This window comes from Oncorhynchus mykiss, chromosome 27 (assembly GCF_057628025.1).
Source record: "Oncorhynchus mykiss isolate SJ-2025 chromosome 27, ASM5762802v1, whole genome shotgun sequence".
Taxonomy (NCBI): Eukaryota; Metazoa; Chordata; class Actinopteri; order Salmoniformes; family Salmonidae; genus Oncorhynchus; species Oncorhynchus mykiss.
This window is the reverse complement of record NC_143048.1, coordinates 10,512,975-10,540,657: the sequence shown is the minus strand read 5'-3', so window position 1 is coordinate 10,540,657 and position 27,683 is coordinate 10,512,975. Positions and strand designations below refer to the sequence as shown.

The following is a 27,683-nucleotide window of genomic DNA, read 5'->3' as shown; positions in this document are numbered from 1 at the left end:
CAGATTAAGAATAATTTAATTTAAATAACAAACATGTAAATAAAAAGTGAGTAAAAATAGTGTCCATTCATGTCACATATGTGAGATTTAGTGCTGCTCTTTGTACAGTAATCTCCCTGTGATGATAACCTACTTAACCTACTTAAATATCATTTGAGTGTCAGTGCGCCAAGTTTACCTGTTGACAGGTATATAGAACATGTGGAGTCACGTCAGAAGGTCATGTCCGTTTATGTAACACGTTCCACCTCTGCCACAATGGACCCAATGTATTGTGGGTCCAGGGTGACAGTACAGTCCTAACCCACTGCACGGTTCTAACATAAGCATCCACTGAATCTACCTCCCTTTGACCTCGGTTTACTGGGTCCACTCTCTAGATCCAGGTCACGGCACCACTGTGACACATACTAGCAATGCTAACTAACTATATGCTACATCTGGTCATTTTTTAATTGAAAGGTCAATGTCTGACATAAGCTGTTTGGCAAACATTTGTAATGTTTGCCAAAGAAATTCCAAAGGCTACGCGTGCATGTTGCCAAAGGTATATTATACTAGAAGATATTTGTGAAGTGCAATGCTCAGTTTGTGAATGCTATTTCAGTTGTGAGGATCAGCCAAGCCACTTTGGAAATTAAGATAATAGCGCGAGCACACACACACACACACACACACACACACACACACACACACACACACACACACACACACACACACACACACACACACACACACACACACACACACACACACACACACACACACACACACACACACACACACACACACACACACACACACACACACACACACACACACACACACACACACACACACACACACAAACACACACACACACACACACACTAGGGTAATGATCTATGCCACCAGAGGCGTTAAGGCCCCTCTGTCAAGCACCAGTAATGACCCTAGTAGGAATACTCCTGGTGATAAAATGAATGTTCATTAGTATGACATGCTACATTTTGATGGCACTGAGAGATGGTGGACATGTTTGGGTAATGGGTTAGCCCCATTTGGTGTGAATGGGAAGACAGAAAAACAAGGCTACCTCATTACTCCATTGGCATGTGTGAAGATGGGGCCTCTGTGTATGCGGGTTAGAGGAGCTATTTCAAAAGGGAAGTTGGAAATTGTCTGGTTTAATTGCCTACATTTATACAGAACCCCTGTTCAACCGGTGGGGAGCCTTTAGGTGCAATGTGACCCTCAAGAAGAGACTAATTACAAACAGTAAAATGAGTTGAGGGCTCTGGAAGCTCAGACAGATCCATACACACCGAGTAGTCAAGCTATATCTGGAGAAGTTAGGGTTGTGCTGTACTAGTTTTAGATTGAAACCAGTCTTTAAATAGGAGTGGGGGATTTTTAGCTGGGTTAAAATAAAGCACCGTTAGCTAAACTCATATTGGGTAATTGGTATTTCAAAACTTCACTGAGGGTGAGTTCAGTGCAAAATATTTTGTTTCTCACTGATTCCGGCATGGAGAACCGAGTTTTTGGCAACCTTACATAGATGTATGTAAAGTACCAGACATCTTCACAGAGGACATGTAGACCTACAGCATACCATCGACACGCACGCAGCAGAATACTAAATGTGTATTTTGTGGCTGTGGTCTATCGTGTAGAGAGCCATTTCCTATTGCCCCATTTTGATTTAAGCTACATGGCAGCAAGGGTGCTGGGACCTTAATCCCCAGACGCAGAGGAGAGATGTTACGACCTGTGCTCAGCGGGATGTAAAGCCTTCAGCTGGGTGGTAAGTGGTTGTGGTTAGTCTGGAAAAGCTACAAGAAAAAAACTATTTGTGGTGAGTAACAGGCTACCATAACTATGACTATAAGGTTGCCATAAATGTATGACTAGAGAGCAAGGGGAATGACAGGTTTTCAACGGTTGGGTGAGAGGAATTCAAAACACAGAGTTGCCTAGGGAAACCATAGTGTGTGTGTGTGTGTGTGTGTGTGTGTGTGTGTGTGTGTGTGTGTGTGTGTGTGTGTGTGTGTGTGTGTGTGTGTGTGTGTGTGTGTGTGTGTGTGTGTGTGTGTGTGTGTGTGTGTGTGTGTGTGTGTGTGTGTGTGTGTCTAACTCACTGGGGAAGACAATATTGGTTTGCTCACCTCTTGCCTTCTCTAAGTCCCTCACAGAGACATTTTCCAATACCAACATATAAAACAAACTATTGTTATAATATCCATTGCACATGAAAAGACGGTCCACGGTTGGTACGTAACCTTTCCATTTTGTCCACAAGTAGAGCGAGAGGTAGAGAACAAAGAGGAAAACCCCCCAAAACAGTCAAAGCTGAGCAGATAAAGGTTGGACGGTGATCATTTCCTAATTTAAGTAGTAGCTTTCCTCAACATCTGGGTCGATTGCGGCGATATTGCACTTGGGATGGGTCATCTTATCTCCCACTGGAAGCCTATGGGAGTCACAACACATAGCCTGATTGGCCAGGGCAGAAAAGGCATTCTGGCAATCATCCAAAGAGTCCCGGATCATGTTTACACAATTATTAAGACATGGGTTTCACGAAACACCAAGTAGGCCACATAGATCTGGAAGTACACAACTGAATTGGAAGCAGGTGATTGTCTGGTTCGGATTCTTTCCACTAGAAATGACAAAGGTAGTCAGCTACTCGTTAGCCCTCATTAGACCCCAACAGGGCCACTCAGCAGTAGCTTTCAGAGTATTTGATGACTCCTTCTCCTCCCCCGTTGCCCAGCGGAGTTCCATCAAGGCCGTTCAGCACCTGCTTGCGGGCGGAAATGTAGCAGTAGGCCTTGCCCTTCTTGGCCCCTGGGTGGTAGTGTGGGCGCGGGTGGGCATGCGGCCCTGAGGCGGAGGCGTCTGAGGAGAGATTGTGGGTATCCTTCTGTGGACAGTCAGGCTGGCAGGGCGGGTCGTGGTGGCACTGCCCTCCGCTGGTGCCCCCCTGTAGCGTGTTGCTGCCGGTGTTGCGAAGGTCGTCCAGGACGTTCATGCCCAGCTTCCATCGCTGCCACTTCTTCTTTATCTCTGACTGCACCTGGGACAGATGGACAAAGGGAGAGAGGGAGAGAGGGAGAGAGAGGGATGAACGAGGGAAAGTAATGAGTTTTCCCTGACCTTTTGATCTGGTCAGACCAAAAGACAAATTATATCAAATTGTATCATTATTCTCTTTACTCACTACTCTGTAGGCTACCTCAACCAAACTAGCCCATATCTCCACAGGAGATACATTGGACCCTTCATGTCACAGTGGCCTATACACTTCTTGACTCTACACATGGCTGGGCCCCTCACTGACATCCCGTTTCCCCATTGACGTAGGTAGTGAGCTTCTCTGTGTGACAGCTAACCCACAGTGACAAGGTGACATACCCAGCAGGTCACAGAAAGCGCTGGCTTCTCATAGGAACAAACAGAGATGAATGTGCCATCACCTCAGGTGTTTGCTACTGATGTTCAAGTGCACTTGTTTTGACCTGGGCTTGGTTGAGAGCACACTTCACTTCGTTACTACTCACCTCTTTATTGACAAAGCAGTACAGGATGGCAACCAGGAGACCCTGCGGGAAGAGAGAGAGACAGGTATCAGAAGAAGAGTGCTCTCCATTTTCTAACACACACATCTAACACACACCTAACAGAAGCACCACTGAGAGAAATAACATGCAGTAACAAGAAAGAATGCCTGCACGAACGCACAAACGCACACACACACATACATAACCTTTGTACCTCATCATATTACCTGGAAAGAATTGAAGAAAAGTTCAAAGAAGAGGTTGATATTTCGGAGGATGCCCTCTGTCTGTTCCTCTGACATCACGGCAAAGACAACCTCATGGATGCCCAGGAGAGGGATGAGGGTCAAAGTGGACTTTGCCAACCTGCACACACAGAGCATCCTTTACAGAGCCAAGCAAGGGCAACTATTAGATAGGTCTGTTTGGTCCTATATGGTGAATCACTTTCATCAATGACATCAATGGATGGTTCACGTTTCACACAAACACAAAAACATAAAACGCCAAAAAAGGAAAGCCACAACTTCCACACCTGGACTCAGAGTCAGGGATGGTATGTAACGGCTTCAAACAAAGCATCTTGGGAAATCAAAAAAAGCCTCCTCTTCCCGGGACTCTTTTGGTGGATCAGAATCTTGTGTATCAGCTGCATTTGTGCTTAGATTCCAATCAGACTCATGTCGTCCAGCGTGCCTCGAGGCCAGGCTTAGTTCAGAGGATTAGGTATGCGACTGGTTTCCTGGATGTGGCTGGTTCCATAAAAAAAAAAAGTCTATGCCGTCTCAAAGGACCACGGCTCACAATCAAAGGACGGGAAGGCCCCTTCGAATACCACAGAAACATCAAAGGGATTCCACAGCTCCCTTTACTCTGCATGCAACAAAGGGTTAGTAGAAGTGCAAGTCAACTTAGTGATGGATTATTGAGGTAATGGATGTCAACAGAGTTTGAAGCAAATGTCTTTAGTGTGGATAGTGTTAGGTCATCACAATGTCTTCTGGCTCGCACAAGAGCAGAGTCCTTGCGTGTTCACGCCAGACGATAGTTGACAGCATCGTACAGCAATGTTCCGTGAATGGAAGGGCGTTTAACAAGGCATACGACAGAGACAAAAGTTACGTGGCAAGAAACACATAGACATGAGTAAGCAATGAGTTGACTAAATCAGTTTCAGAAGCTACAATACGGTGTTTGTTTTGTGTTTTTATTCTGGTTTGCTGTTACGTAATTCATGGATTAGAAGGTGCTGTATCTTTCTTACCTGAATTTATAATCTGTGTACCTCATTTGGCGTGCCTTTAATTTGGAGACAAGGATCTGTATGATCCGAATAAATATGAAAAAGTTGACCTGGAATAAAAAAAAAATTAACATCAAACCACCCAATATTAGCTATATTGACGCCAACAAGAAAATGTAACAATCTGACATCTAAAAAGGATATATATCCTAATAGGTCTGTTCTGCGGCATTTCAGTATTATATGAGAACGTGAAACAAGGATAACTGCTACTGTTGAAGTAGGGTGAGTATGTGAGAATTATGTAATAATGTGAAAAGCTAAAGTTTGAGTTCCAAAGTCAGACTGCAGCATGTTAGGGGTATTAACTGCAAAGTCCAGGTGACAGAGTGCAGCTGCACGCCATATTACGTATGAATTACTCATTTGATTTATTTAACCTTTATCTTGACAGGGAGTCATGCTGAGACCAAGGCCTCTTTTACAGATGAGCCGTGTAATTACAAAAATATACACATTAGTACAATACGGAAGGTGAAACAGAAATGCAAAACACAGTAATTGTCTAACATTAGTGATTATGTCAAACCATGTTAGGCATTTTGTCCTGAGGGGAAATGCGAGAGTTGTGGGACAAATGGCAAGTCATATGTGAATCCTCATCTCTTCTGGCATGTTGCTTCTGATGCAAAATACCACAGAAAAAAAGTAGATTCTCTTCCTCGCGGAGTTTCACTGAGAGATGCTAATTAAACACTCTTAAGATAAGGTGGATTCAAGCTTCAAGAACGTGTTAAGCATAAATATTAAAAGTCTAGGTCCTTATTCCTAAGTGTTACTAAGAAAAGAAAAGAAACCAGGTGACATTCATTTTTATCTCTTCTGGGTTTATGAGTCATCCATTCATTTTAAGGCACAGTGTATTCCGGAAACCAAAACATGCACCAGTCAGCTTTCACGTTCGCACCATTTCCCCAGGTTTGTCACGGTCTGCTAACTTCAAAGAGACAAAACTGCAGGGGGGGGGGGGGGGGGGGGAGTGGGGCGTTGACGAATGACTCACCCATAGGCCCCCTTTGCTTTAGGGTCGCACAACACAGTCGACACGCACATCAACACACACTCACCAGAATGGCCAGGAGGATGGGTGTGCGGATGATCCACCAGTGTGCCATGTTCTCGTTGATCTCCCAGCACCTGGGAGGAGGTGAGTCACAATCTCTTAGTTGTAATTTTGTTTTTAGTAACAGATGAGGAGGAAATAAAACGGAATGGAAATGAGAGTGACTCACCGTGTGTTTTCGTACAGGTACCGAACTATAATCCAGGGGACCACAAATAACACTGGGGTTCCTACACACAGTGTCATAAACCCATACATTACTGTCAGGAAACAGCATTTATATAATTTATCATATGTGTGTGTGTGTGTGTGTCCATCTGTATGTGTGAGTGTGTGTATGTATCTACCCCAGCCAATGAAGAGGTATCCACAGAAGTAGCTGTTCTCAGAGAAGACCATGAGCACCAGCAGGTTGTGAAGGTACAGTCCTTCCACCAGCAGCCAGTAGTAGTTAGCCCCCACACAGTACTGCATCAGCACCTGGGCCACACGGCAGCCAGAGAGAGCCTGGGGGCAAAGGTCAGGGGCGGAGTGATGAATTGAGTCTGTAAACTGTTTGTTTGTGTGAGTGTGTGTTTCTATAACCTGCATTAGTGTGTATAGCCTTTAGTTCCCGACCTGATCACTGAGGACATTGGACACGTCTCTGTTGTCTCTGAACTCGGGGGTGTCCCTGGTGAGAACAGCATCTCTGGTGAGGATGGATATGGCTCGCAGGATGAAGGACGCAAACAGATTGGTGTGGATATAGTTCCTGGTGCACCTTAGTTTCCTAGGGTACAACACTTGACATTGAGATTACTGTATCACAAAATTATTTCCAGCATCATGTATATGTCATATACAGATGTAGGATCTTCATTTGATCACTCTTTTGTTACTGAGAATTTTCCTGCACAGCAGGAAATGCAAACTTGTAGTGTATCCAAGGTTCTAAAGTTTGTAATTTACACTTTAAAATGTCAGAATTTGCAGTAACAAAAAATATCCATTAATTATAATCCACATAATAATTCAAATTTCCTGTTGCTGCAGGGTTATTTCCCTACTACTGTATGATTTACATTTTCCTAATTCACATCAGAATACTAGAAGTGAAGCCATTGCCTTGTCCAAACAGTCCCATAGAGTCAAATCCTGACATATAAAGATGTACTGTATGCTGTTTACAACTGTGGTCAGAGCCAGTATTTACCTGAAGATGAGCAGTATGACAAGGGCCAGGGAAAGGCTGGCCAGGGACAGAGAGTAGCCCACAGTGTACATCACCCGGAAGTAGGCCAAGATGACCATCTGGTTCTCCTGTGGACACACAAAGACCTGCACTCAAATCCCAAGTAGACGAGGGAACAACATGACCCTGTTTTCACCTATAACTCTCTGACTCTCTTATGGATGTGCTGTACTGAACGAATGTCCTGTCCTTTTAGTAGAGTGCAAACAGGGACACAGATACAGACGAAGCAGATGCACTGACTGCAAGAAGTCCTCTTGTCTTGATGCCTATTATGCCTCGGAAAATGCTCATGAACGCTTTAATGACGCTCAGTACACTAATAAGCTCCTGTTGAAAATATGTGACACTACATTATTGTATACTCTAGGTTTATGAATCTCACAGATTAGAACATGTGAGTGTAACTGGTGTCAAACAATGGTGAAGTGGAGCGTAAAATGCACATTTACCCACCTATCATGGAAAAATGCATTGGAAACATAGGGAGCGTTGTTTTATTCACTACGAATGGCCGTGAACGGTGATAAACGTTTGCCCACCTATTTTTCTTATCATCAGAAAGTCTGGCAGCAGACTGGAGTACATTTCAGTTGTGGGGCCAATGAGGCAAAGCAGCATTGCATCATCGGTTGCCAGCAACAACATAACCCCTAGGTGACGGCTGTCTCCCTCTTCATAAAGAAAGGACTGCGTGTCTTTCAGAGCTCACCCCCGTAGCCCTGGCAGATCTATAACCCTGTATGTAATACCGACTAAGTAATGAGATCTTTTATATTTACGTAGTAAACGGGCCATTCATTACTGAGCTCGTAATGGAGTGCGGCACTAGATGTGAAATTAAGAGAGGGTAAGGAGGACGCGAGTTGAGCATGCTGATAGGGATGAGTGGACGTCAACATTAGGACACAGCGACGGCTGCTGCTGCTGCTAGCCCACCTCAACATTCATAAGCAATCAGAGCACTCTGGCATTATCGTAAAAGAATGGCCATTCTGGTAATTGCGTTTCTATGTCCCCTACAGGTGGAATCCCAATGGAGTACCTACTCTATTAATCCTTGCTTTTTGAATGGCTATTAATTAGTTTACCTCTCAAAACATCTGTCAGTACTTGGTGGGTCTCCTAAGACTACTGGTGTAGTTTTCTAAAAGTCACATTCAGTCATTAAAAGCATGAATCATTTGAAAGTCTACTGTCCTACTCTTAGCCATGCATGTTATTATGTGCTCTGAGAGGAGGGTCTACTTCAGGAATGGTGCATGATGGGTATTACCTGTGCCACCTGCTGGTTATTGTCTGCGTTGCACTGGGAGTGGTCCCTCCAGGTGCTACTGGTGTTGTTAACGGCCCACTGGCCATCAGGCCCACACTCCCGCAACACATATCCATTACGAACTGCACAGACACGGGGAGGGAGAGATAAAGGAAGAAGGCAAACAGATGAGACAAATTCAATTCTGCACATAGACATTAAAACCAGCAGATAGTGATAGCGCTGACGTCATACACGTATTCCCAATGGCGCATGAAGCCGGAACTATTTGAATTGTAAGCACGCCATATCGCTGAATGGGTCTGAATGGCACCACAAAATTGTTAAGGATCATGTTGAAAGTGGCAATAACTAGCAAAGGATCATGGTTAATGTAGTCGCTTTCATCCTAGCCTCCCGGCCCGTGATAGGTCTGTGTCAGCACACGGTCCTGTGTGACGACAAATGTAGTAGTCAGAATGGATCACAATTTAATTTAATATCTCGATTTGTAGTGGACTTTAAAATGATTCACAGTGGGGATCGAACATAATCATAATAAACCAATTTTAGAGGCCAAAATAGTTTTTTGCTGGGTCCGTTCTGTCGATCGTAATTTACATAGGCTTTTTAGGGCAGACCAGGGGCCTCATTTATAAACCGTGTGTATGTACAAAATATAGCCCAAAATGTGCGTGCGCCAGTAGGTATTTACTTCAAAAAAATACTTGATATGAGAATGTGTTCACTTTCCCGCAAACTTTAGACCATGCACAAGCACATCTGCTAGTGGTTGAGATATTGTATGGCAAGCTGGTAAGTAAGTGTTTTGTGCAAATGGGGATATGGGGATATGGTGAAAAGCTTACTCATAAAAAACTAAAAACAGGAAAACATATTAACAAGAATGCAACATTTTCCATTAGTTAGAAGGGCGAAAATCTTTGTTAGATTCGTTTGGTCAAAAACAATTTGACATAGGAATCTTATCATTAGACGTAGAAATGTCTTTCCTATTTTCATAACTATTGCAGAATATATTCCTCACTTTTCTGTCCGTGATGGGTTCATATTCCCGAAGGAGCCATACAACAATTACCATGTGCATCTCTCGTTTAATTGGACCTAGTAGCCATGTAAAGAGGCTATATGTATTTCAGGATTAGCAATAGCATAGGCAGCGCAGTTTATAATACAGAATTTAGGCTACAGTCGAATTTAACAGCCGATCGTTTACATTGAAGTAGGTCTACAGTATGAATCAAGTTTCACATTTTAATTGTCACTTTCACAAATACAGTGAAATGTCTTTCTTGCATGCTCTTTCCCAACAATACAGTAATGAAAATCAGTAGTACTATAATAAATAAAAAAGCCAAATAGAACAAAAGTACACGAGAAATAGAACTGTAAGTACTGTAATTTAAAAAATGTAGCAGCCCTACAATGTTTCAGAATGCGCGGGCAGTCCATCGTATTTAGGTTGGGGGAAAAGTCGATATAAAATTGAATTCAAACGTTCTGCTGGCAGGCCCATGACAATTTGCCATTGTTTTCACGTTCAGAAACGAACACTGTCCTGTTCCAGACACATCATAAATCACTGCTAAAGATGAAAACATTTTGCCAACACAGTAAATAGGCTGGTAGCTTATGTAAAATATTTGACAGGGTAAGGTTACAGTATTGCTGTGCGATAGGAGCGCGACATCATTGCTTATTTAATCCCAGAGTCTATACCAAGGCAGGACAACCAAAAACCCAATAATCTTTTGATAAACTATTAAACAACAACGTGTCTCTTGTATGCCATGGCGTAATTCCAATAGTTCCAAATTATACAGCAAATAAAGGGCGTTATTGTCACCATAAAAGGTGAAGCGTTTTCCAGGCTTTAATGCTCGTTCACGTATCCACAGTTTTACGACAGGGCTGATTTATAATGGGAAATATGCATACACATATGGCGTGCGTCAAGTTTATAAATCTCAATATTTTTGTAAGTGCACAGACTTCCAGAAATGGAGCACGGTTATAAAATAAGGCCCCAGGGCTTTTCCCCCCCTCTAGGTTTCTACGCAGTAGCCGACGAGCAGAGCTTGTGATTTCACGCACCAGACCAGACACCGGGGGCCTGATTCTGCACGGCTTTAGATAGAAACGGTGTTAGCATTAACCTCCTAGCTAGAAGTTGGATGAAACAGAATCTCATTTCTTCTACCAAACCATAAAGCACTAACCAATGCCACACCAGTACCTTGGTTGTACCAGGGAAGGTACCACGGGCAGGGCACTTTAACGGTGGTGTTGGGGATGCCCTCCGGCCAGCAGGCGTACATGTCAAACATGCGGCTGCAGAATAAGCCTGGGGGTAGAAGTAAGTATATAAGCAGTAAGCAGACCCTGAATCCCTAAGATTTTGTCTTAAACTAAGCAGGATAGAGACTGTTTAGTGTTTGGAGGAAGACCAGCTGGGAAAACAGTAGTAATGATGAGGATACTGCCCTGCAATGGATCCAGTCCTTTGGGTCAGACATTAAGTTGAAGCCTGACTCATGGTACTTATCCTAAGAATTGGGTAGATTCTGTGGATGAAGCTCCTGGTGTTTTTTTATAACTGTGAAGCCAAAGGCATATTTCCACTGTCTACCCAATAACGCTTTATATGTTATTCTATTCTATTAGTTAACCCACAATCGGGTGTGCCTGATTAGGACATAGGACAGGTCTTTGAGTCTTACCTGGGGGTGTGGGGTCCATGCTCATTCTCAGCAGGCACTCGCTCCTGTATTTGTTCCATTCCTCCACTGTGTGCTTCACCGACTTCGTTGACACAAGCTGCCAGACACAAATCACAGGATGGAGGGTCAGGGGTCAACCCCAGCGGGCTCACCTGGGTAAGCCCCACAATATCTAACTGTAGTGGGCCTGACTGGGTGTAAAATCTGACTGGATATAAAACACAAATTCCTTGGCTTACTCTAGTGGTGTAACTTAAGTTCTCCATAAAAGCTGACACATCCACTAAACCAGCTGCATCGATTGAGGATGCAAAGCACATTATACTGGCACTGCTGTTCGGATCAGCTTCCCAGCACTCTGATTGTGTTCTATAAAGCACACAGACCATTATTATTTGCAGTGATTCAGAACGGTGAATCATCTTCACATGACTTACATTTCATAACAGCTCCTAAGGATAATCCAACAAACTAACAACGACAGCGTCTAATGACCTGACACACTTCTATGGATGGATTGAAGTTGAAAAGTGATGTTAAGTACAATCACTACTGCCGTAATGAGCAGAAACAAAGTTAAAAGTGCCTACCACAGTTCTGCACAGGACAGACAGGATGAGGAGGAGGATGGCAGGGGTCTTCATCACTTAGAGGAGTGCCAGGGCGGAGGGCCACTCATCATCTCAGGGCTACTGGGTGTTGTTCACCCAGGGGGCCCAGAACCAGGCCATGCCTCAGACCTCCACCCCATAGCCCGCACCCTGCAAAACAACACACACAATCAGTTAGACCTACGGCATACAGTACAGAGCAATCACATAATATGGGTTTGGGTTACAATCCTTATCACCGATTACGCTAAAACAAGCTTGTGGTCCACAATGGGCATAGGATTTGGCATTTGATTTGTGGAAAGGAAGTCAAAACGTTGGCCAATTAGACCATGTAGCTGATTAGAGCACTAGAGGTTTCAGCCCACTATTTCCCAATGACACTGGGTGTGTCAGCACTTCGTTACTTGGGACTGGATTGGAGACAATTGCATGCGTTACTAGACAAATGGCAGCACAATTTGAGCATCGACGTCGTGTCCACACCCACGTCTCCCAAAAACTTCTCAATGAAATCTAACCAGAGTGCTATCTGACAATCTGATGGGAGAGCCAATCGTTGTAATGTTGTGAACATCTACATAAAGAAGCCCAGAGACATGTACTGTATTTAGAGAGGACATTGAGGTTTCTGCATTGCGATTCATTTGCATGACACAACAACATTCTATGGCAGCCATGTTTGCCAACCATTGACATTACATGGGGAATATTTAAACAAGTAATGGATCATTTACACGGGGCTACTGAAGTAGCTAACAAGTTTAATAGATACTGTATCTACAGTAAGTGCCTTGGTAACCATACATAAAGACTTGCTAGTTTCGCTAACCAAACCATCAGTCCCGTGCGTTATAGGAAGATAATCCACACTCTGGAATGCCCTTCAAGCTAATCAGAAACGAGTATTCAACAATGCCATGGTATAATGCTATATAACTGAATATCTCAAATGAAAACAATATTCAAAATTCAAAAAGTTGGCCTAACTCTCTAAATATAGCTCTGAAGAAGCCTGAATCCAGAGACAAAGTGTTCTGTTAAATCATGTATGACCGGGTTGCAGTCAATTATTAATAGTTTTGTGTGTGTGTGTGTGTGGGGGGGGGGGGGGTGTTGTGCTAAACAGTGTAGACAACTGCGTGATTTCTCTTTAAAAAAAATACAAACACTGAACATAACATATTGTTCCCATTGTCCCTGCTATGTTACTTATAGAGCTGGAACACATTGGTCTATACAGCAACTCCCTCAATGTACATACTGTACTGTGATAGCATCATTGTTTGTGCTTTTGGGGCCTTGCTTCATGCACGCAGAGGATCCAATTAAAGTGCTGTAATCTAATCAACTAATCTAATCAATTTATTTTCCTTTATGACGGGTCCTTTTTTTCTGCACAAGTAATTTGGAAATTTGTATGCATTAACATCAGTCACATTGACAAGATGTATTTTTCTCTGAATTCTATTTTTTCTTGTGCTAATGCTCTCATGATTTGAAAAACGTTCTAAGCCTACAAAAATAACCCCAAATGTGTACATTTATCGAACATGACATGTTTTAAGTTTTAGGCCAGAAAAGAGTTGAGGGGGAGTTGCACTGTATCCTGCTTTCAATCTCAATAGCTTATTTTTCTTTTCAGGGGCCAATTCCCAGCAGGTGTCTCTATTTTTTTCCTCTATACAAAAGAATCCAGTAGGTCTGCGGTCAAACACTGTAGCATACACACAACATCAAGAGTAGCTACTCAAAAGACAGATTGGGATCCAAAGTACACTGCCTGGACTTTATTCCTTCGCAAACTATGAGCAGCCATTTCAAAACACCCTGAAAAGCTTTGACTTCACTCCAGAAAAACGCTCTGAAAATAACAATTAAGGTCCAAAGCTGGAGATGCCATTGGATTAACTTGTTTAGTAACTCCTGAACAAGCACACTAACTGTGGGGGTTTCCTTGACCCATGAAGGTATTAGACTAAAACCAAGAAGCCACATATAACAACAACCTGATATAACATATAACATATAACAACAACCTGGCCATAATTACCATGTCATCTCATCATGATAAACACCTCTTCGTTTAAGTCAACATGTCAGCCAAGCTACTGAACCCTAATCCAACCCATACAGGTACTATGGCCGCACAAAACAGAAAAGGAAGTTCCACATTATCCAACAGACAATATTTTACATCGTAACATACAGTGGCGACCCGGCAGAGCCCCACATTTTTTGCTAAATAAATAAATAATATATATTTTGGGGGGCAGCTCCAAAATGCAGGTGTTTCAGCCTAGCTCAGTGCTTTCTGTGATGGTGGGGCAGGCCAGCAGAAAATAGGAGCATTGCACCGTGATTGGCTCAGTGTTCTGTCACTCATGGGGACACTACGTCACCCTCCTTTAGTACAGGTACACATCAAGAATGTGAGCCATTTGGGTCCTGTCATAGACAGATTAGAAGTTCCCTTCCAAGAAGGCTCAAGGTCATTGGCCACAGATAAAATGATGAAATGAAATCAAGTTATATCTACAGTAGCTTTGATTGGACTGATCATGTCAACATATTACTTTCAAAATCTTAGCTAGCAGTCATCACCATGAATCAAGTAGACAATCTACTGGCAAATCCTTTCTAATCATTGTCATATGAAGAGAAATAATGAAGATAAATTATAGATAAAACGTATCGGTGCTCATCGGCCATTGGATATAAACATTACACATTACAAGTTGGAAATCGCAAATTCAACAATGAGTTGTTTGGAAGGAATCGGTGACAATGGCTAACCGCAAGCATTGCAACTGGGAAGTCGGGAATAAACTCGCTCAGACTGGGAAAATACGTTTTGAACGGTCATCCAACTCGGAATTGTAAATCTTTCTCTTTCTTTGATGACAACATTTACCCATGAAGGACCGCCGTGCCAACTTCCTGTTCAAGTGAGCACATCACAACAAGGGGAGTCCAAAAATGTATTATACTGTATGCTGCTGCATAAATGATGTAATTTGCCAGGGAGATATGTATATTGTACCTAACAAAGTAATATTAAGTGTATGTTGTGTAGTAAGCTGTTAGTAGCCCATGTGCCTCACCCTAATAATTTGGTCTATTTTCACCTCTTAATTTCGCCTAATGTTACTCTTCTGACTCGACGGTGCACATGTAGCCTATAACCTGTTTTTGAGAAATGTCATCATCTAATATTGTAAGAGCTTTCATTGTCTGCTTAAATGCCCCCTTTATTTATCCTACGGTTCTCACTTGGTGTACAGGGAAAATACTGTCAAAGCAGGCCATGTTCTGCATTCTGTTGCTGTACATTTCAAAAGTGCTGAACACACAGTTATATTGACCATGTCCGTCTTAGCTCGCTCATTAATATCTTAATCGAAATTACGGAATGTCTCTTATCTGCTCATCGTTCCCTTATGCCATAGTTTGCACATCTCAAAAGTAATAGTCACCAATTACAGCCTGGAGATTTGTCTGATATAGTGTCTATAGTGCACAGATCTAGACGGATATTTATTTATTGTATTTCAGGTCTACTTACCATGGCAATGACCTCATGTATCAATGCCAGCCTGGTGATATAGAGTAGAGTCACAGTCTTTTGAGAATGAAAACAAGGGAAACCCAAGGTATAAGGATATCTGGTCAGTTGTGTTATCTAAACTGCGCTATAGTTTTTCAGGTTGTTTTTTTTCCTATTTCCCAAAGTTTCTACAATAAAGTTAATCTTGTGTCCATGGAAGCTGGCATCTTTCACTGACAGTAAAAGGAAGCACATGAGCCAGGGGTTGGTTGCGTATAACTTGCAGTAGAGGGACTGTCTCTTACCAGTGCTGTCACAGTTTTTTTGTCCTCAAAGGCAGATATGCTTTTAAAACAGAGTGGATAGCGTGTGACCCTCTCCATAATGGTCAAACGGGAAACGGTTTGGGCAGGAGGTGTAAGAGGATCAGAGCTAGGCTCTGGGTCTCCTTAACACCAGGGCTATTTCAGGCCAGTCCAGTGGCCCTTGTGGCCCCTCCAACTCATTGTCTGTGACTAAGGTAATAACACTAACCAAGGTCTGGAAGCACGGCAGCTTCAAACGGGGGAAAGATTAGAACTGGAGATTTGAGCTTGTGTGCATAACTAGGGGAAAGATGGGTGGGACCTGATCCGATCGGTTTCAGACACACAGAGGCCGTCTAGCTACGGCAAGCTGGTGCAAGCCAGCACAACCCACTGCTCCCTTTACACTGCTGTAGACACAGGAAGCGGGGAATAATTAAACCTTCTCTATGCATTAGCACTTTGACATGTAGCCAGCATATTTCAAAAATGAAATGTGTGGTGCATGGATGATGGAATCTACAGCGATAAAATGGATGAATGCCTTTTCAAATTCAGATTCAGTACTATAGCCTGCAAGGTCAGAGGAGAGGAATTGTTGTTGAATTCCTGCTGCTGTAGTATAACTGAGGCAGATCAGAGCTCTGATGAGCAGTGGAAGGTTACAAGAAGCTGCGGACACGTTGGCCCCTCTCCCTGTGTGACATCCATTTTCCAATCATCTTGTTGTGTAGAAGAGGGGAGGGAGGGCTTGGGGGGATCCACATAGTAACCACTGAATTATTTTTACTTCAGAGAGAGAGCTGTCATTTCCACATGGCACTGTTTATGCACAGATACTGGTATACTGTATGGCAAAGTACACAAATATGGGCAAAGACATGCATGCAGATATGCACAGGCACGACAGCCAGCACACGCACACACCCACCCACACAATTAATATAAAACACAATGTCTGACACCTCATAATTTGGGCCAGGTGTTTTGGGGCACTTTTGAGGCATTGTGCTTTTATTTGGTATTTCCAGCATTGTCCACTAGTGTTGCTGCAGGTAGGAAATGCTAGGAAACATTCAGTAACGGTTAAAGTGTTGGCATGATAGTTACTGGACCTGGGTTCGAGTCCCGGTCGAGGGCTACCCCTGGAATTTGCTACTTTCATGGTTGGTTTCATTGACTCTCCACTTTAACTGCCCCAAATTGACCTATTTTTTAGCAACATCTTCTGAGTCCATTGGAGAGGATCAGCTTGAGCAAATTGAGAAGTAGAATCACTGATCTACAAATAGTATTCCCTGCAAAATAATAGGTTACGTGTGATTAAGATTCGCAGAGCTACGCCTCCCCTGGCTTAGGCAATCCCCCCAACAGACACGCACAACCAGACATTGATTAACTGATTGTGTCAATTACAGAACGTTTCCTAGGATTTCTTACCTGCAGCAACACTAGTGTGTCAAGAAGCAGTGCAGTTTGGCAGGGTTGTGTTTCGGAGGATGCATGGCTCTTGACCATCGCCTCTCCTGAGTCCGTACGGGAGTTGCAGTGATGGGACAAGACTGTAATTACCAATTGGATATCGCAAAAGGGGTAAATAAACATCTTGGCCCTAATTATGAGATGTCAAATATTGTGTTTTATCATTATTGTGTGTATGCATATATAATAGATTGAGGCTACTTCATATTATTTTCCTGATAAATCATGATACAACCCAATGCCAAAGAGGAAAGGATGATTAAATTACAATTCCAACCACACAGGAGGAGCATTGATGGCAAGACACCAGAGGTTGTAGGTCTACAGAGCACCAGACACAGGTTCCTCTCTGTCTTCTTTTATAAAACATATCTCCACACAAAGTTCCCCAGGGCTGATAACATTCCAAGAGAATGTATACAAAGAATTGTGGAGGACGGGCTCATGGTAACTACCGGAGCAGAATTAGTGGGATGGTATCAAATAGATCAAACACATGGTTTCCATGTGTTTGATGCCATTCCATTTTCTCCATTCCAGACATTATTATGAGCCGTCCTCCTCTCAGCAGCCTACACTGGTATGGATGAAAGAGAACTTCCTCCAGACGAACAGTAGCAAGACTGAGGTTATGCTTATTGGGACACCCAAGCAGGTCACCAGTGCTGGAAACATCTGCCCTATAATCAACGGCCAGGCCATCCACCTGTCCTCTGTCATCTCCAACTTAGAAGTCAAGTTTGATCCTTCTCTGTCTCTGCTGACATAAAACAAATAGGTAAACCATAATTTTTCCATCTTAAAAATATTGCCTGGGTTATACCATCACTCTTCCAGCCATATGCAGAGAAACTATTCACAACTTTATCTTCGCTCGGATCGACTACGTCAATGTGCGGTTTGGCGGCCTCCAAGCCAAATCACTACAGAGGCTCCAACTAATCCAGATGAGTACTGCCACGGTCCTGACTAGGACCAAGAAGTCAGACCACATCACCCCAATCCTAGCCCAACTCCACCGGTTACCGGTCAACTACAGGACCGACTATAAAATCCTCATGCTTGCATTTAAAGCCTTGTTGGATTGAGCCCCATCTACATCAGCGACCTCATCTCAATCAGCGAACCACCTCGTACTCTTCACTCCAGCCACTTTCAAGTCCCCAAGACACGTCTCCAAACTATTGGGGACCAAGACTTCTGCTCCCTTGCCCCTTTTAAAACAGGCCTTAAACCCACTTTAAAACTCACTTCTACAGACTATCACTAGCACACTCTCTATTTAACCTTCCTTGATTCTAAATGTGTTGAGATAATTTTGTAATTAAAAGCGCTATACAAATTAAATGTATTATTATTATGCACGCACGCACACACACACACGCTTGTCACCACCCCACCAGGTGTCTCCCATCTCCCCTCATTATCCCCTGTGTATTTATACCTGTGTTCTCCGTTTTTCTGTTGCCAGTTCGTTTTGTTCGTAGAACCTACCAGCATTTTTACCCTTGCTCCTGTTTTCTGGTTTTTCCCGGCTTTGACCCTTCTGCCTGTCCTGACCCTGAGCCTGCCTGCTTGCTGACCTGTACCTTTGCCCCATTACTCTGCTTTACCGGCCTCTGCCTGACCTGACCCTGAGCCTGCCTGCCGTCCTGTACCTTTTCCCCTGTTGTTGTAATAAACATTGTTACTTTGACACAGTCTGCATCTGGGTCTTACCTTGAAATGTGATAATGATAAAACAAACAATAGCAATGTCTGACATCTCATAACAGATAGGTTACATTAGGATCTTTCCCTGATAAATCATGAGGCAACCACAATGACAAAAGAGGAAGGCATCATTAAATTCCCATGTTTATTTTTCTCTGTCCTGAAGGCTTGATGATAGGCAGATGTTTCCTCATAAGTGGGCCTTAGTCCTTTTAATTAGTACTCAAACACATGACGTGACAGCCATGACTTGGCAAGACAGTTAATCAATCATTAAGCAGACATTTCCTGGGAGTAACTTAGGCTGTAGAAACCATAGATCAGTAAATTCAAAGGTGAAATATGGAGGACTGAGTAAACATAAGACATTTTTCCCTATAAATGCAATAGCCTACCTACTGTAAACAGAACAAACAGGACTTCACCTACTCTGTCAAGACCAAAGAAGAATCTAACATCAACAATTTGTGCGGCAAGGTAGTGAGAGAAACAGTACATTCATGCGAACTATATAGCTTCTTAACACAAGCTTGGACTTCTGGAGCTTTGTGTGTTGCTTCACATCCCAATATCATCCTTAATAGGGTAAAGAGATTCAGATCTCATATTTGCACTAATACCTCAGATTCCCTCTCTACACGACACAGATAAGAAAATATCACGGCTGTTGAAGGAAGAACTGGACCAAGGTGCAGCGTGGTGAGCGTACATACTTTTAATAGTAGATGCCGCCAACAATAAACAATACCAAAACAAACCATGATGCCTAAGGCAATGTGCCATCAAACAAAGTTAACTTCCCATAAACACAGGTGGGGAAAAAAGGGTACCTAAGTGTGGTTCCCAATCAGAGACAACGATAGACAGCTGTCCCTGATTGAGAACCAAACCCGGCCAAAACATAGAAATAGAAAATCAAAGAAACACAAAACATAGAATGCCCACCCAAAACTCACGCCCTGACCAAACCAAAATAGAGACATAAAAAGGATCTAAGGTCAGGGCGTGACAGAAAAGCTCTATGCGCTGTTTGCCTTCAGCCCGGCTGCAGCAGGGCTATGCCTTGGCACATCCTCAATATTTATTTATTTCACCTTTATTTAACCAGGTAGGCAAGTTGAGAGCAAGTTCTCATTTACAATTGCGACCTGGCCAAGATAAAGCAAAGCAGTTCGACACATACAACAACACAGAGTTACACATGGAGTAAAACAAACATACAGTCAATAATACAATAGAAAAATAAGTCTATATACAATGTGAGCAAGTGAGGTGAGATAAGGGAGGTAAAGACAAAACAAGGTCATGGTGGCAAAGTAAATACAATATAGCAAGTAAAACACTGGAATGGTTGATTTGCAGTGGAAGAATGTGCAAAGTAGAGATAGAAATAATGGGGTGCAAAGGAACAAAATAAATAAATAAATACAGTAGGGAAAGAGGTAGTTGTTTGGGCTAAATTATAGGTGGGCTATGTACAGGTGCAGTAATCTGTGAGCTGCTCTGACAGCTGGTGCTTAAAGCTAGTGAGGGAGATAAGTGTTTCCAGTTTCAGAGATTTTTGTAGTTCGTTCCAGTCATTGGCAGCAGAGAACTGGAAGGAGAGGCGGCCAAAGGAAGAATTGGTTTTGGGGGTGACCAGGGAGATATACCTGCTGGAGCATGTGCTACAGGTGTGGGTGCTGCTATGGTGATCAGCGAGCTGAGATAAGGGGGGACTTTACCTAGCAGGGTCTTGTAGATGACCTGGAGACAGCGGGTTTGGCAACGAGTATGAAGCTGCATCCAATTTGTTGAGTAGGGTATTGGAGGCTATTTTGTAAATTACATCGCCGAAGTCGAGGATTGGTAGGATGGTCAGTTTTACAAGGGTATGTTTGGCAGCATGAGTGAAGGATGCTTTGTTGCGAAATAGGAAGCCATATCTAGATTTAACTTTGGATTGGAGATGTTTGATGTGAGTCTGGAAGGAGAGTTTACAGTATAACCACACACCTAGGTATTTGTAGTTGTCAACATATTCTAAGTCAGAGCCGTCCAGAGTAGTGATGTTGGACAGGCGGGCAGGTGCAGGCAGCGATCGGTTGAAGAGCATGCATTTAGTTTTACTTATATTTAAGAGCAATTGGAGGCCACGGAAGGAGAGTTGTATGGCATTGAAGCTCGCCTGGAGGGTTGTTATTAACACAGTGTCCAAAGAAGGGCCAGAAGTGTACAGAATGGTGTCGTCTGCGTAGAGGTGGATCAGAGACTCACCAGCAGCAAGAGCGACATCATTGACATATACAGAGAAAAGAGTCGATCCAAGAATTGAACCCTGTGGCACCCCCATAGAGACTGCAAGAGGCCCAGACAACAGACCCTCCGATTTGATACACTGAACTCTATCAGAGAAGTATTTGGTGAACCAGGCGAGGCAATCATTTGAGAAACCAAGGCTGTCGAGTATGTCGATGAGGATGTGGTGATTGACAGAGTCGAAAGCCTTGGCCAGGTTAATGAATACGGCTGCAGCTGCACAGTATTGTTTCTTATCGATGGCGGTTAAGATATCTTTTAGGCCCTTGAGCGTGGCTGAGGTGCACCCATGACCAGCTCTGAAACCAGATTGCATAGCGGAGAAGGTATGGTGGGATTCAAAATGGTTGGTAATCTGTTTGTTGACTTGGCTTTCGAAGACCTTAGAAAGGCAGGGTAGGATAGATATAGGTCTGTAGCAGTTTGGGTCAAGAGTGTCCCCCCCCTTTGAAGAGGGGGGTGACCGCAGCTGCTTTCCAATCTTTGGGAATCTCAGACGACATGAAAGAGAGGTTGAACAGGCTAGTAATAGGGGTGGCAACAATTTCAGCAGATAATTTTTTGGAAAGAAAGGGTCCAGATTGTCTAGCCCGGCTGATTTGTAGGGGTCCAGATTTTGCAGCTCTTTCAGAACATCAGCTGACTGGATTTGGGAGAAGGAGAAATGGGGAAGGCTTGGGCGAGTTGCTGTGGGGGGTGCAGTGCTGTTGATCGGGATAGGGGTAGCCAGGTGGAAAGCATGGCCAGCCGTAGAAAAATGCTTATTGAAATTCTCAATTATAGTGGATTTATCGGTGGTGACAGTGTTTCCTATCTTCAGTGCAGTGGGCAGCTGGGAGGAGGTGTTCTTATTCTCCATGGACTTTACAGTGTCCCAGAACTTTTTTGAGTTTGTGTTGCAGGAAGCAAATTTCTGCTTGAAAAAGCTAGCACTGGCTTTTCTAACTGCCTGTGTATATTGGTTTCTAGCTTCCCTGAAAAGTTGCATATCACGGGGGCTGTTCGATGCTAATGCAGAACGCCATAGGATGTTTTTGTGTTGGTTAAGGGCAGTCAGGTCTGGAGAGAACCAAGGGCTATATCTGTTCCTGGTTCTAAATTTCTTGAATGGGGCATGCTTATTTAAGATGGTGAGGAAGGCTTTTTTTTAAATAAGCAGGCATCCTCTACTGACGGGATGAGATCAATATCCTTCCAGGATACCCCGGCCAGGTCGATTAGAAAGGCCTGCACGCTGAAGTGTTTCACGGAGCGTTTGACATTGATGAGTGGAGGTCGTTTGACCGCTGACCCATTACAGATGCAGGCAATGAGGCAGTGATCGCTGAGATCTTGGTTGAAAACAGCAGAGGTGTATTTAGAGGGCAAGTTGGTTAGGATGATATCTATGAGGGTGCCCGTGTTTACGACTTTGGGGTGGTACCTGGTAGGTTCATTTATAATTTGTGTGAGATTGAGGGCATCAAGCTTAGATTGTAGGATTGCTGGGGTGTTAAGCATGTTCCAGTTTAGGTCGCCTAGCAGCACGAGCTCTGAAGATAGATGGGGGGAAATCAGTTCACCTATGGTGTCCAGCGCACAGCTGGGGGCAGAGGGTGGTCTATAGCAGGCAGCAACGGTGAGAGACTTGTTTTTAGAGAGGTGGATTTTTAAAAGTAGAAGTTCAAATTGTTTGGGTACAGAACTGATAGTAGGACAGAACTCTGCAGGCTATCTTTGCAGTAGATTGCAACTCCGCCCCCTTTGGCCGTTCTATCTTGTCTGAAAATGTTGTAGTTAGGGATTAAAATTTCAGAATTTTTGGTGGTCTTCCTAAGCCAGGATTCAGACACGGCTAGAACATCCGGGTTGGCAGAGTGTGCTAAAGCAGTGAATAAAACAAACTTAGGGAGGAGGCTTCTAATGTTAACATGCATGAAACCAAGGCTATTACGGTTACAGAAGTCATCAAAAGAGAGCGCCTGGGGAATAGGAGTGGAGCTAGGCACTGCAGGGCCTGGATTCACCTCTACATCACCAGAGGAACAGAGGAGGAGTAGGATAAGGGTACGGGTAAAAGCTAAGATAATTGGTGGTCTAGAACGTCTGGAACAGAGAGTAAAAGGAGGTTTCTGGGGGTGATAAAATAGCTTCAAGGTATAATGTACAGACAAATGTATGGTAGGATGTGAATACAGTGGAGGTAAACCTAGGTATTGAGTGATAATGAGAGAGATATTGTCTCTAGAAACATAATTGAAACCAGATGATGTCATCGCATGTGTGGGTGGTGGAACTGAAAGGTTGGATAAGGTATAGTGAACAGGGCTAGAGGCTCTGCAGTGAAATAATCCAGAACAGCAATGGGCAGAACATAGAAACATAAATAGAGGAGGATTAGAAACAAACGAAACCCCTCGGGCCATTTAGAAGTCTACCTAAGTTAGAGGGTGAAGAAAAAGAGGAGATAACTGAGACGCGAAATCGAGACGTAAACTTTCCATAGTGAATAACAGGATTGGGTGTTTAAAGCGAGCTTTTCATTTTTTGTTGTTGTCTGTTGTCTTATTGTTTTTGTTGATGTCTATGTCGGGTGTTGCCTCAAAAGATGGTCATAGATGCTTTATGTATGCTTATCTGACTGGAAGTTGGTGTTACTGGCATTTATCCTGCCATGATCAACTTTCTGTACAATTTAGGGACTCCATAGACTTCAGCCAATTGATGCTGACCTCATTGACCAAATTGGATTTATTGGACTTGAGGGCTTGATCAGATCATGGGTATGACTGAATGAAAGGTTATACTGCATGCGTAATTTAAATTAGGAAAGTAATCAACTAACCACCCACAACATGCTTGTGTTGTTTACTTGTATTTTCAAGACGGCAAACAAGATAAAAAGGAAATCTCCCTTTGAGACTTTTCCCCGTCTTGATGTCGGTACATAAACACTATTCATGTCGGGAAATTACAAAAAGAATAATTGAAAAAAAGTATGGAAGATCATTGATAATATTCAAGGACAGATACATTTTATAATCTTCAAAAGTAGAAAACCTTGAACAAGCAAGCATTGACCATTCTCCCTAGATTTTATGTGTACATATTTTTAATACAATCTATTAAATGAAATAAGAAATATTGGTATTTTGGCTCACTGTTAGCACAAATAGGTCAGGACTCAGGACACAACAAGGCAGTGGAATAACAAAAATCTATTTCTTCCAGGTGCCATAGGGCAATGCCACACACACACATACACACACTTTACTTTGTACTTCAGATAACACTATTTTATTTGCTCAAAACATCCATTTTGAGTCCGTCTACACTTAATCCGGGGGATTCTCTTTAAAGAAGTTGCAAGCCACTGATGTTTATTTACTTTTATTTTATTTATTTTCCACCACTTTTTCTCCTCAATTTCGTGATATCCAATTGGTAGTTACAGTCTTGTCCCATCGCTGCAACTCCCGTACGGACTCGGGAGAGACAAAGGTCGAGAGCCATGCGTCCTCCGAAACACGACCCCGCCAAGCTGCACTGCTTCTTGACACACTGCTCGGTTAACCCAGAAGCCAGCCGCACCAATGTGTCGTCGGGAAACATCTTACAGCTGGCGACCAAAGTCAGCGTGAATGCGCCTGGCCGCCACAAGGAGTCGCTAAAGGGCGATGGGACAAGGACATCCCAGTCGGCCAAACCCTCCCCTAAACCGGACGATGCTAGGCCTGTTGTGCGCCGCATCATGATCAAATCCGGATCTGTAGTGACGCCTCTAGCACTTGGGAGGCCCCAAGCCACTGATGTTTACCAAGCCAACCAAAGCATTACAGTAATGTACTCATGGACTCCTTGTAAAGTATAGGAGCTGTGGCATATCCCAGCAACCAGATGCCCTTGCTGGTATGAAATTCCTTTGCTCTCTAAACCGTGAACCCCTTGGCACCACATTCATGGAGTGCCTGATGTCACAACCCTGTCATTCTGAGTGGTGTCAGGTGCATGGACCAGTATTTTGACAGACACACTACACAACAGAGGAGCACACAGAGCCATTAGGTGCCAGCCCAATTAACACTGACACCCCTGACAGAAAGAGTTCTCATTTTACATAACAGGACTCTACAACTGGCGCCCGTGATCCTCTCTCTCAAAGAGAGAAAGACAGAGAGTGTGTTTGAGAGAGACAGGTATGGAGAGTCAGTATATGTGCATGTGATTTGCTCAGTTTTTGTGTGTCTGTGTAGCCTGTGGTGATCTCTGTGAATATGAATGCATCAAGATGTCCAAGTACCGTAAAAAATATGTGTATATGCACTGCATGTAACAACTTTCTGACAGCACCTGCTACCAAAGAAGAAGCAATGAGCCATGCTGAACTGTTACCCAGTGCTTTCTTCTCACATGTTCAAAAGGTAAAAGTACTATCATCTTGCTTGCATGTTTTACCAGTAAGAAGCATTGGTAGTGAGGTGATTGTGTTTGGGGATGATGTTAAGGAGACAGCACTGGTCTAAAAAATGATGAACCGTACTCTATGTTACAGCATGACAATGGAAGCCAAGGTTTGTGTTGCATAAACCCCCTACCACTAACAGGAGGGTGGAGAGCGCAGGGTGAAGGAAAATATATATGTAACACTCCATCAATACTGTCATTCAGACAAATCTGTGATTGCCTATCAGCAATGTACTGTACGGACACTTTACTCTGAACTAACATCTCTAACCATAAATCATAGGGATCATAACAACTAATCTAATCCAAATGATGCAAGTCAGTGCACAGTTCTCTTTTGCCAGGAATTCATCATTGCCTCTTGAAGAAGAATTCACCTGTAGATATGGCTTCTTGCAGCTACTTGCTATAACAACTTTGATACCCAGTTTCGAACACATCACATAACAAAATCAGTAATTAACTCACCTCTTTTTTTTTATGAGGTCATGTGTTCAATAACCCCTGCACTCACCTCAAACCTCAACAAAAGAGCAATAATGTTTTATATGCTTTCTCATAAAACGCCCCGGAGGTTTTCCGTTCTTTGTTGGTTCAAAGATCTTCTCCATATTCAACGCTTGTTCACCACGCCACACAAATAATTGTACAGTCTATGACAGAAAATAGGTAAAACCACACGCGGGCCTCAAACCAAAGACATTTCAGCTTTTTGTCCAACCAATACATTTAAAACGGTTGACCAAGTGATAAAATGATACCAGACTAGCGCCTTCCAATCATTCTGCACTAGAGCTGTCAAGAGCAAGGGTCATGGGTAGAGAGCGCTAGTTGTGCGCAAGGCACTGAGATGAAGCCTACCAGCAGCCGGCATGCAAAACCATGATTTGTTATCGCCGACGTATCAACTTTCGACCACTTATCATAATCTTGATGTAACAACAAGCCTACTGGCGTTTGAAAACGTGTCATTTTGAAAATTAAACAAAAATGTAACCATCCCATATCAGATAAATAGGCCTAATGGAAAGGAAAACGAAAAACCCTAATAAGAAAACGAATAACATGTAGCAATATAAAATATTAAGTGCAACATATACAATATAAAGTCTACTCTAATATTATACATATCACTAGGCCTACTACTACTACTAATAATAAGAATGATATAGCCTACAATTTGTAATACATTTTCACTGTGATAATGATCCATATATTTTGTAATTAGGTCGAATATCAATTCCTCCAGGCAAGTCTCCTTTCTGATCATGTTAAATAGTATTGCATATGCCTGGACGCCTGAATTCCCCGAATTGTAATCATGTTACACATAATTGGGCAAATGATGCACAATTATTAGTAAGTGGCTTATGTTGCTCACACTGAGCTAAACCACTTAAAAAATAACATTTTTAGATAACTCGTGCTCAAAAAGTATCTCACGCATTTCTTTATCAATGCAGACTACAAAGTTGCCAATGCAATAGAGACCATTAATAAATACTATCACTGAGATTAATACTGAAAGCAGAATCCTACCGTTCGGGGAATCATTTTTTTCCAGTTAATTGTCTAGATCCCGTGCGCAATTGAGATGGCTTTAAACGCCAAATACAGAGCGTATTTCAAAATTACAGGGTTGTAGCGGAATCCATAAAGTTTATAGGACAGAGGCGCCTCCACTGAGATACATGTGAAGCATAAAACCGCTCTGCAAGGAATTGAACCAAATTATCATCCGGTTCGCCCACTGTCTGTCGACTGCGCTGTGAGCTCGGAAACACCAGTGAATCACTAAACACTTGGAAAACTATGTCTGTCACCGACGCAGTCGAAACAATAACAAAGCATTTTCCCATTCCCCGCCACTGTTTCGGTAAGAGATTAAGCGATTTGCCTGTATGAATTTAAACACACTCAAATGCATAGACCGAGCTATGGATGCAAGGACTGACCATCCATGATATCAAAATGATAGTTTTTAACCATGTTTTGAGGCCATACAGTGTTTGTTGACATATACTTTGTTTACAAACATTGAACAAACAAACTTATAGTTTGGCTTCTGATGGGTTGCAACAGTTGAACTAAACTAGTCTATATCATTCACTTATAATACCATTAGTGGATGTAGTAACAGCAG

At 42.9% G+C, this 27,683-nt stretch overlaps 1 protein-coding gene and 1 long non-coding RNA gene across 3 annotated transcripts in view; one reads left to right on the top strand and one right to left on the bottom strand.

The window, feature by feature from the left end:
* Window positions 1–27,683, top strand: part of LOC149971228 (uncharacterized) — a 135,740-nt gene that overhangs the window by 69,637 nt on the left and 38,420 nt on the right. The gene's annotated exons all lie outside the window — the stretch shown is intronic.
* On the bottom strand, window positions 3–27,443 carry LOC110507484 (glucagon receptor). Of its 2 annotated transcripts, XM_021587504.3 has the most exons (14): window positions 27,080–27,443; window positions 11,732–11,902; window positions 11,142–11,238; window positions 10,658–10,765; window positions 8,422–8,543; window positions 7,107–7,213; window positions 6,530–6,683; window positions 6,259–6,418; window positions 6,081–6,141; window positions 5,916–5,985; window positions 4,810–4,898; window positions 3,773–3,911; window positions 3,546–3,587; window positions 3–3,061 (listed from the first exon to the last, which is right to left on the bottom strand). In XM_021587504.3, the coding sequence occupies exons 2-14, from the start codon at window positions 11,783–11,785 to the stop codon at window positions 2,705–2,707; spliced, it is 1,560 nt and encodes a 519-aa protein (XP_021443179.1). In that variant the 5' UTR covers window positions 11,786–11,902; window positions 27,080–27,443; the 3' UTR covers window positions 3–2,704. The 2 variants fall into 2 exon arrangements, with proteins under 2 accessions (XP_021443179.1, XP_090080466.1); XM_090224340.1 differs by having other exon boundaries at window positions 6,081–6,418.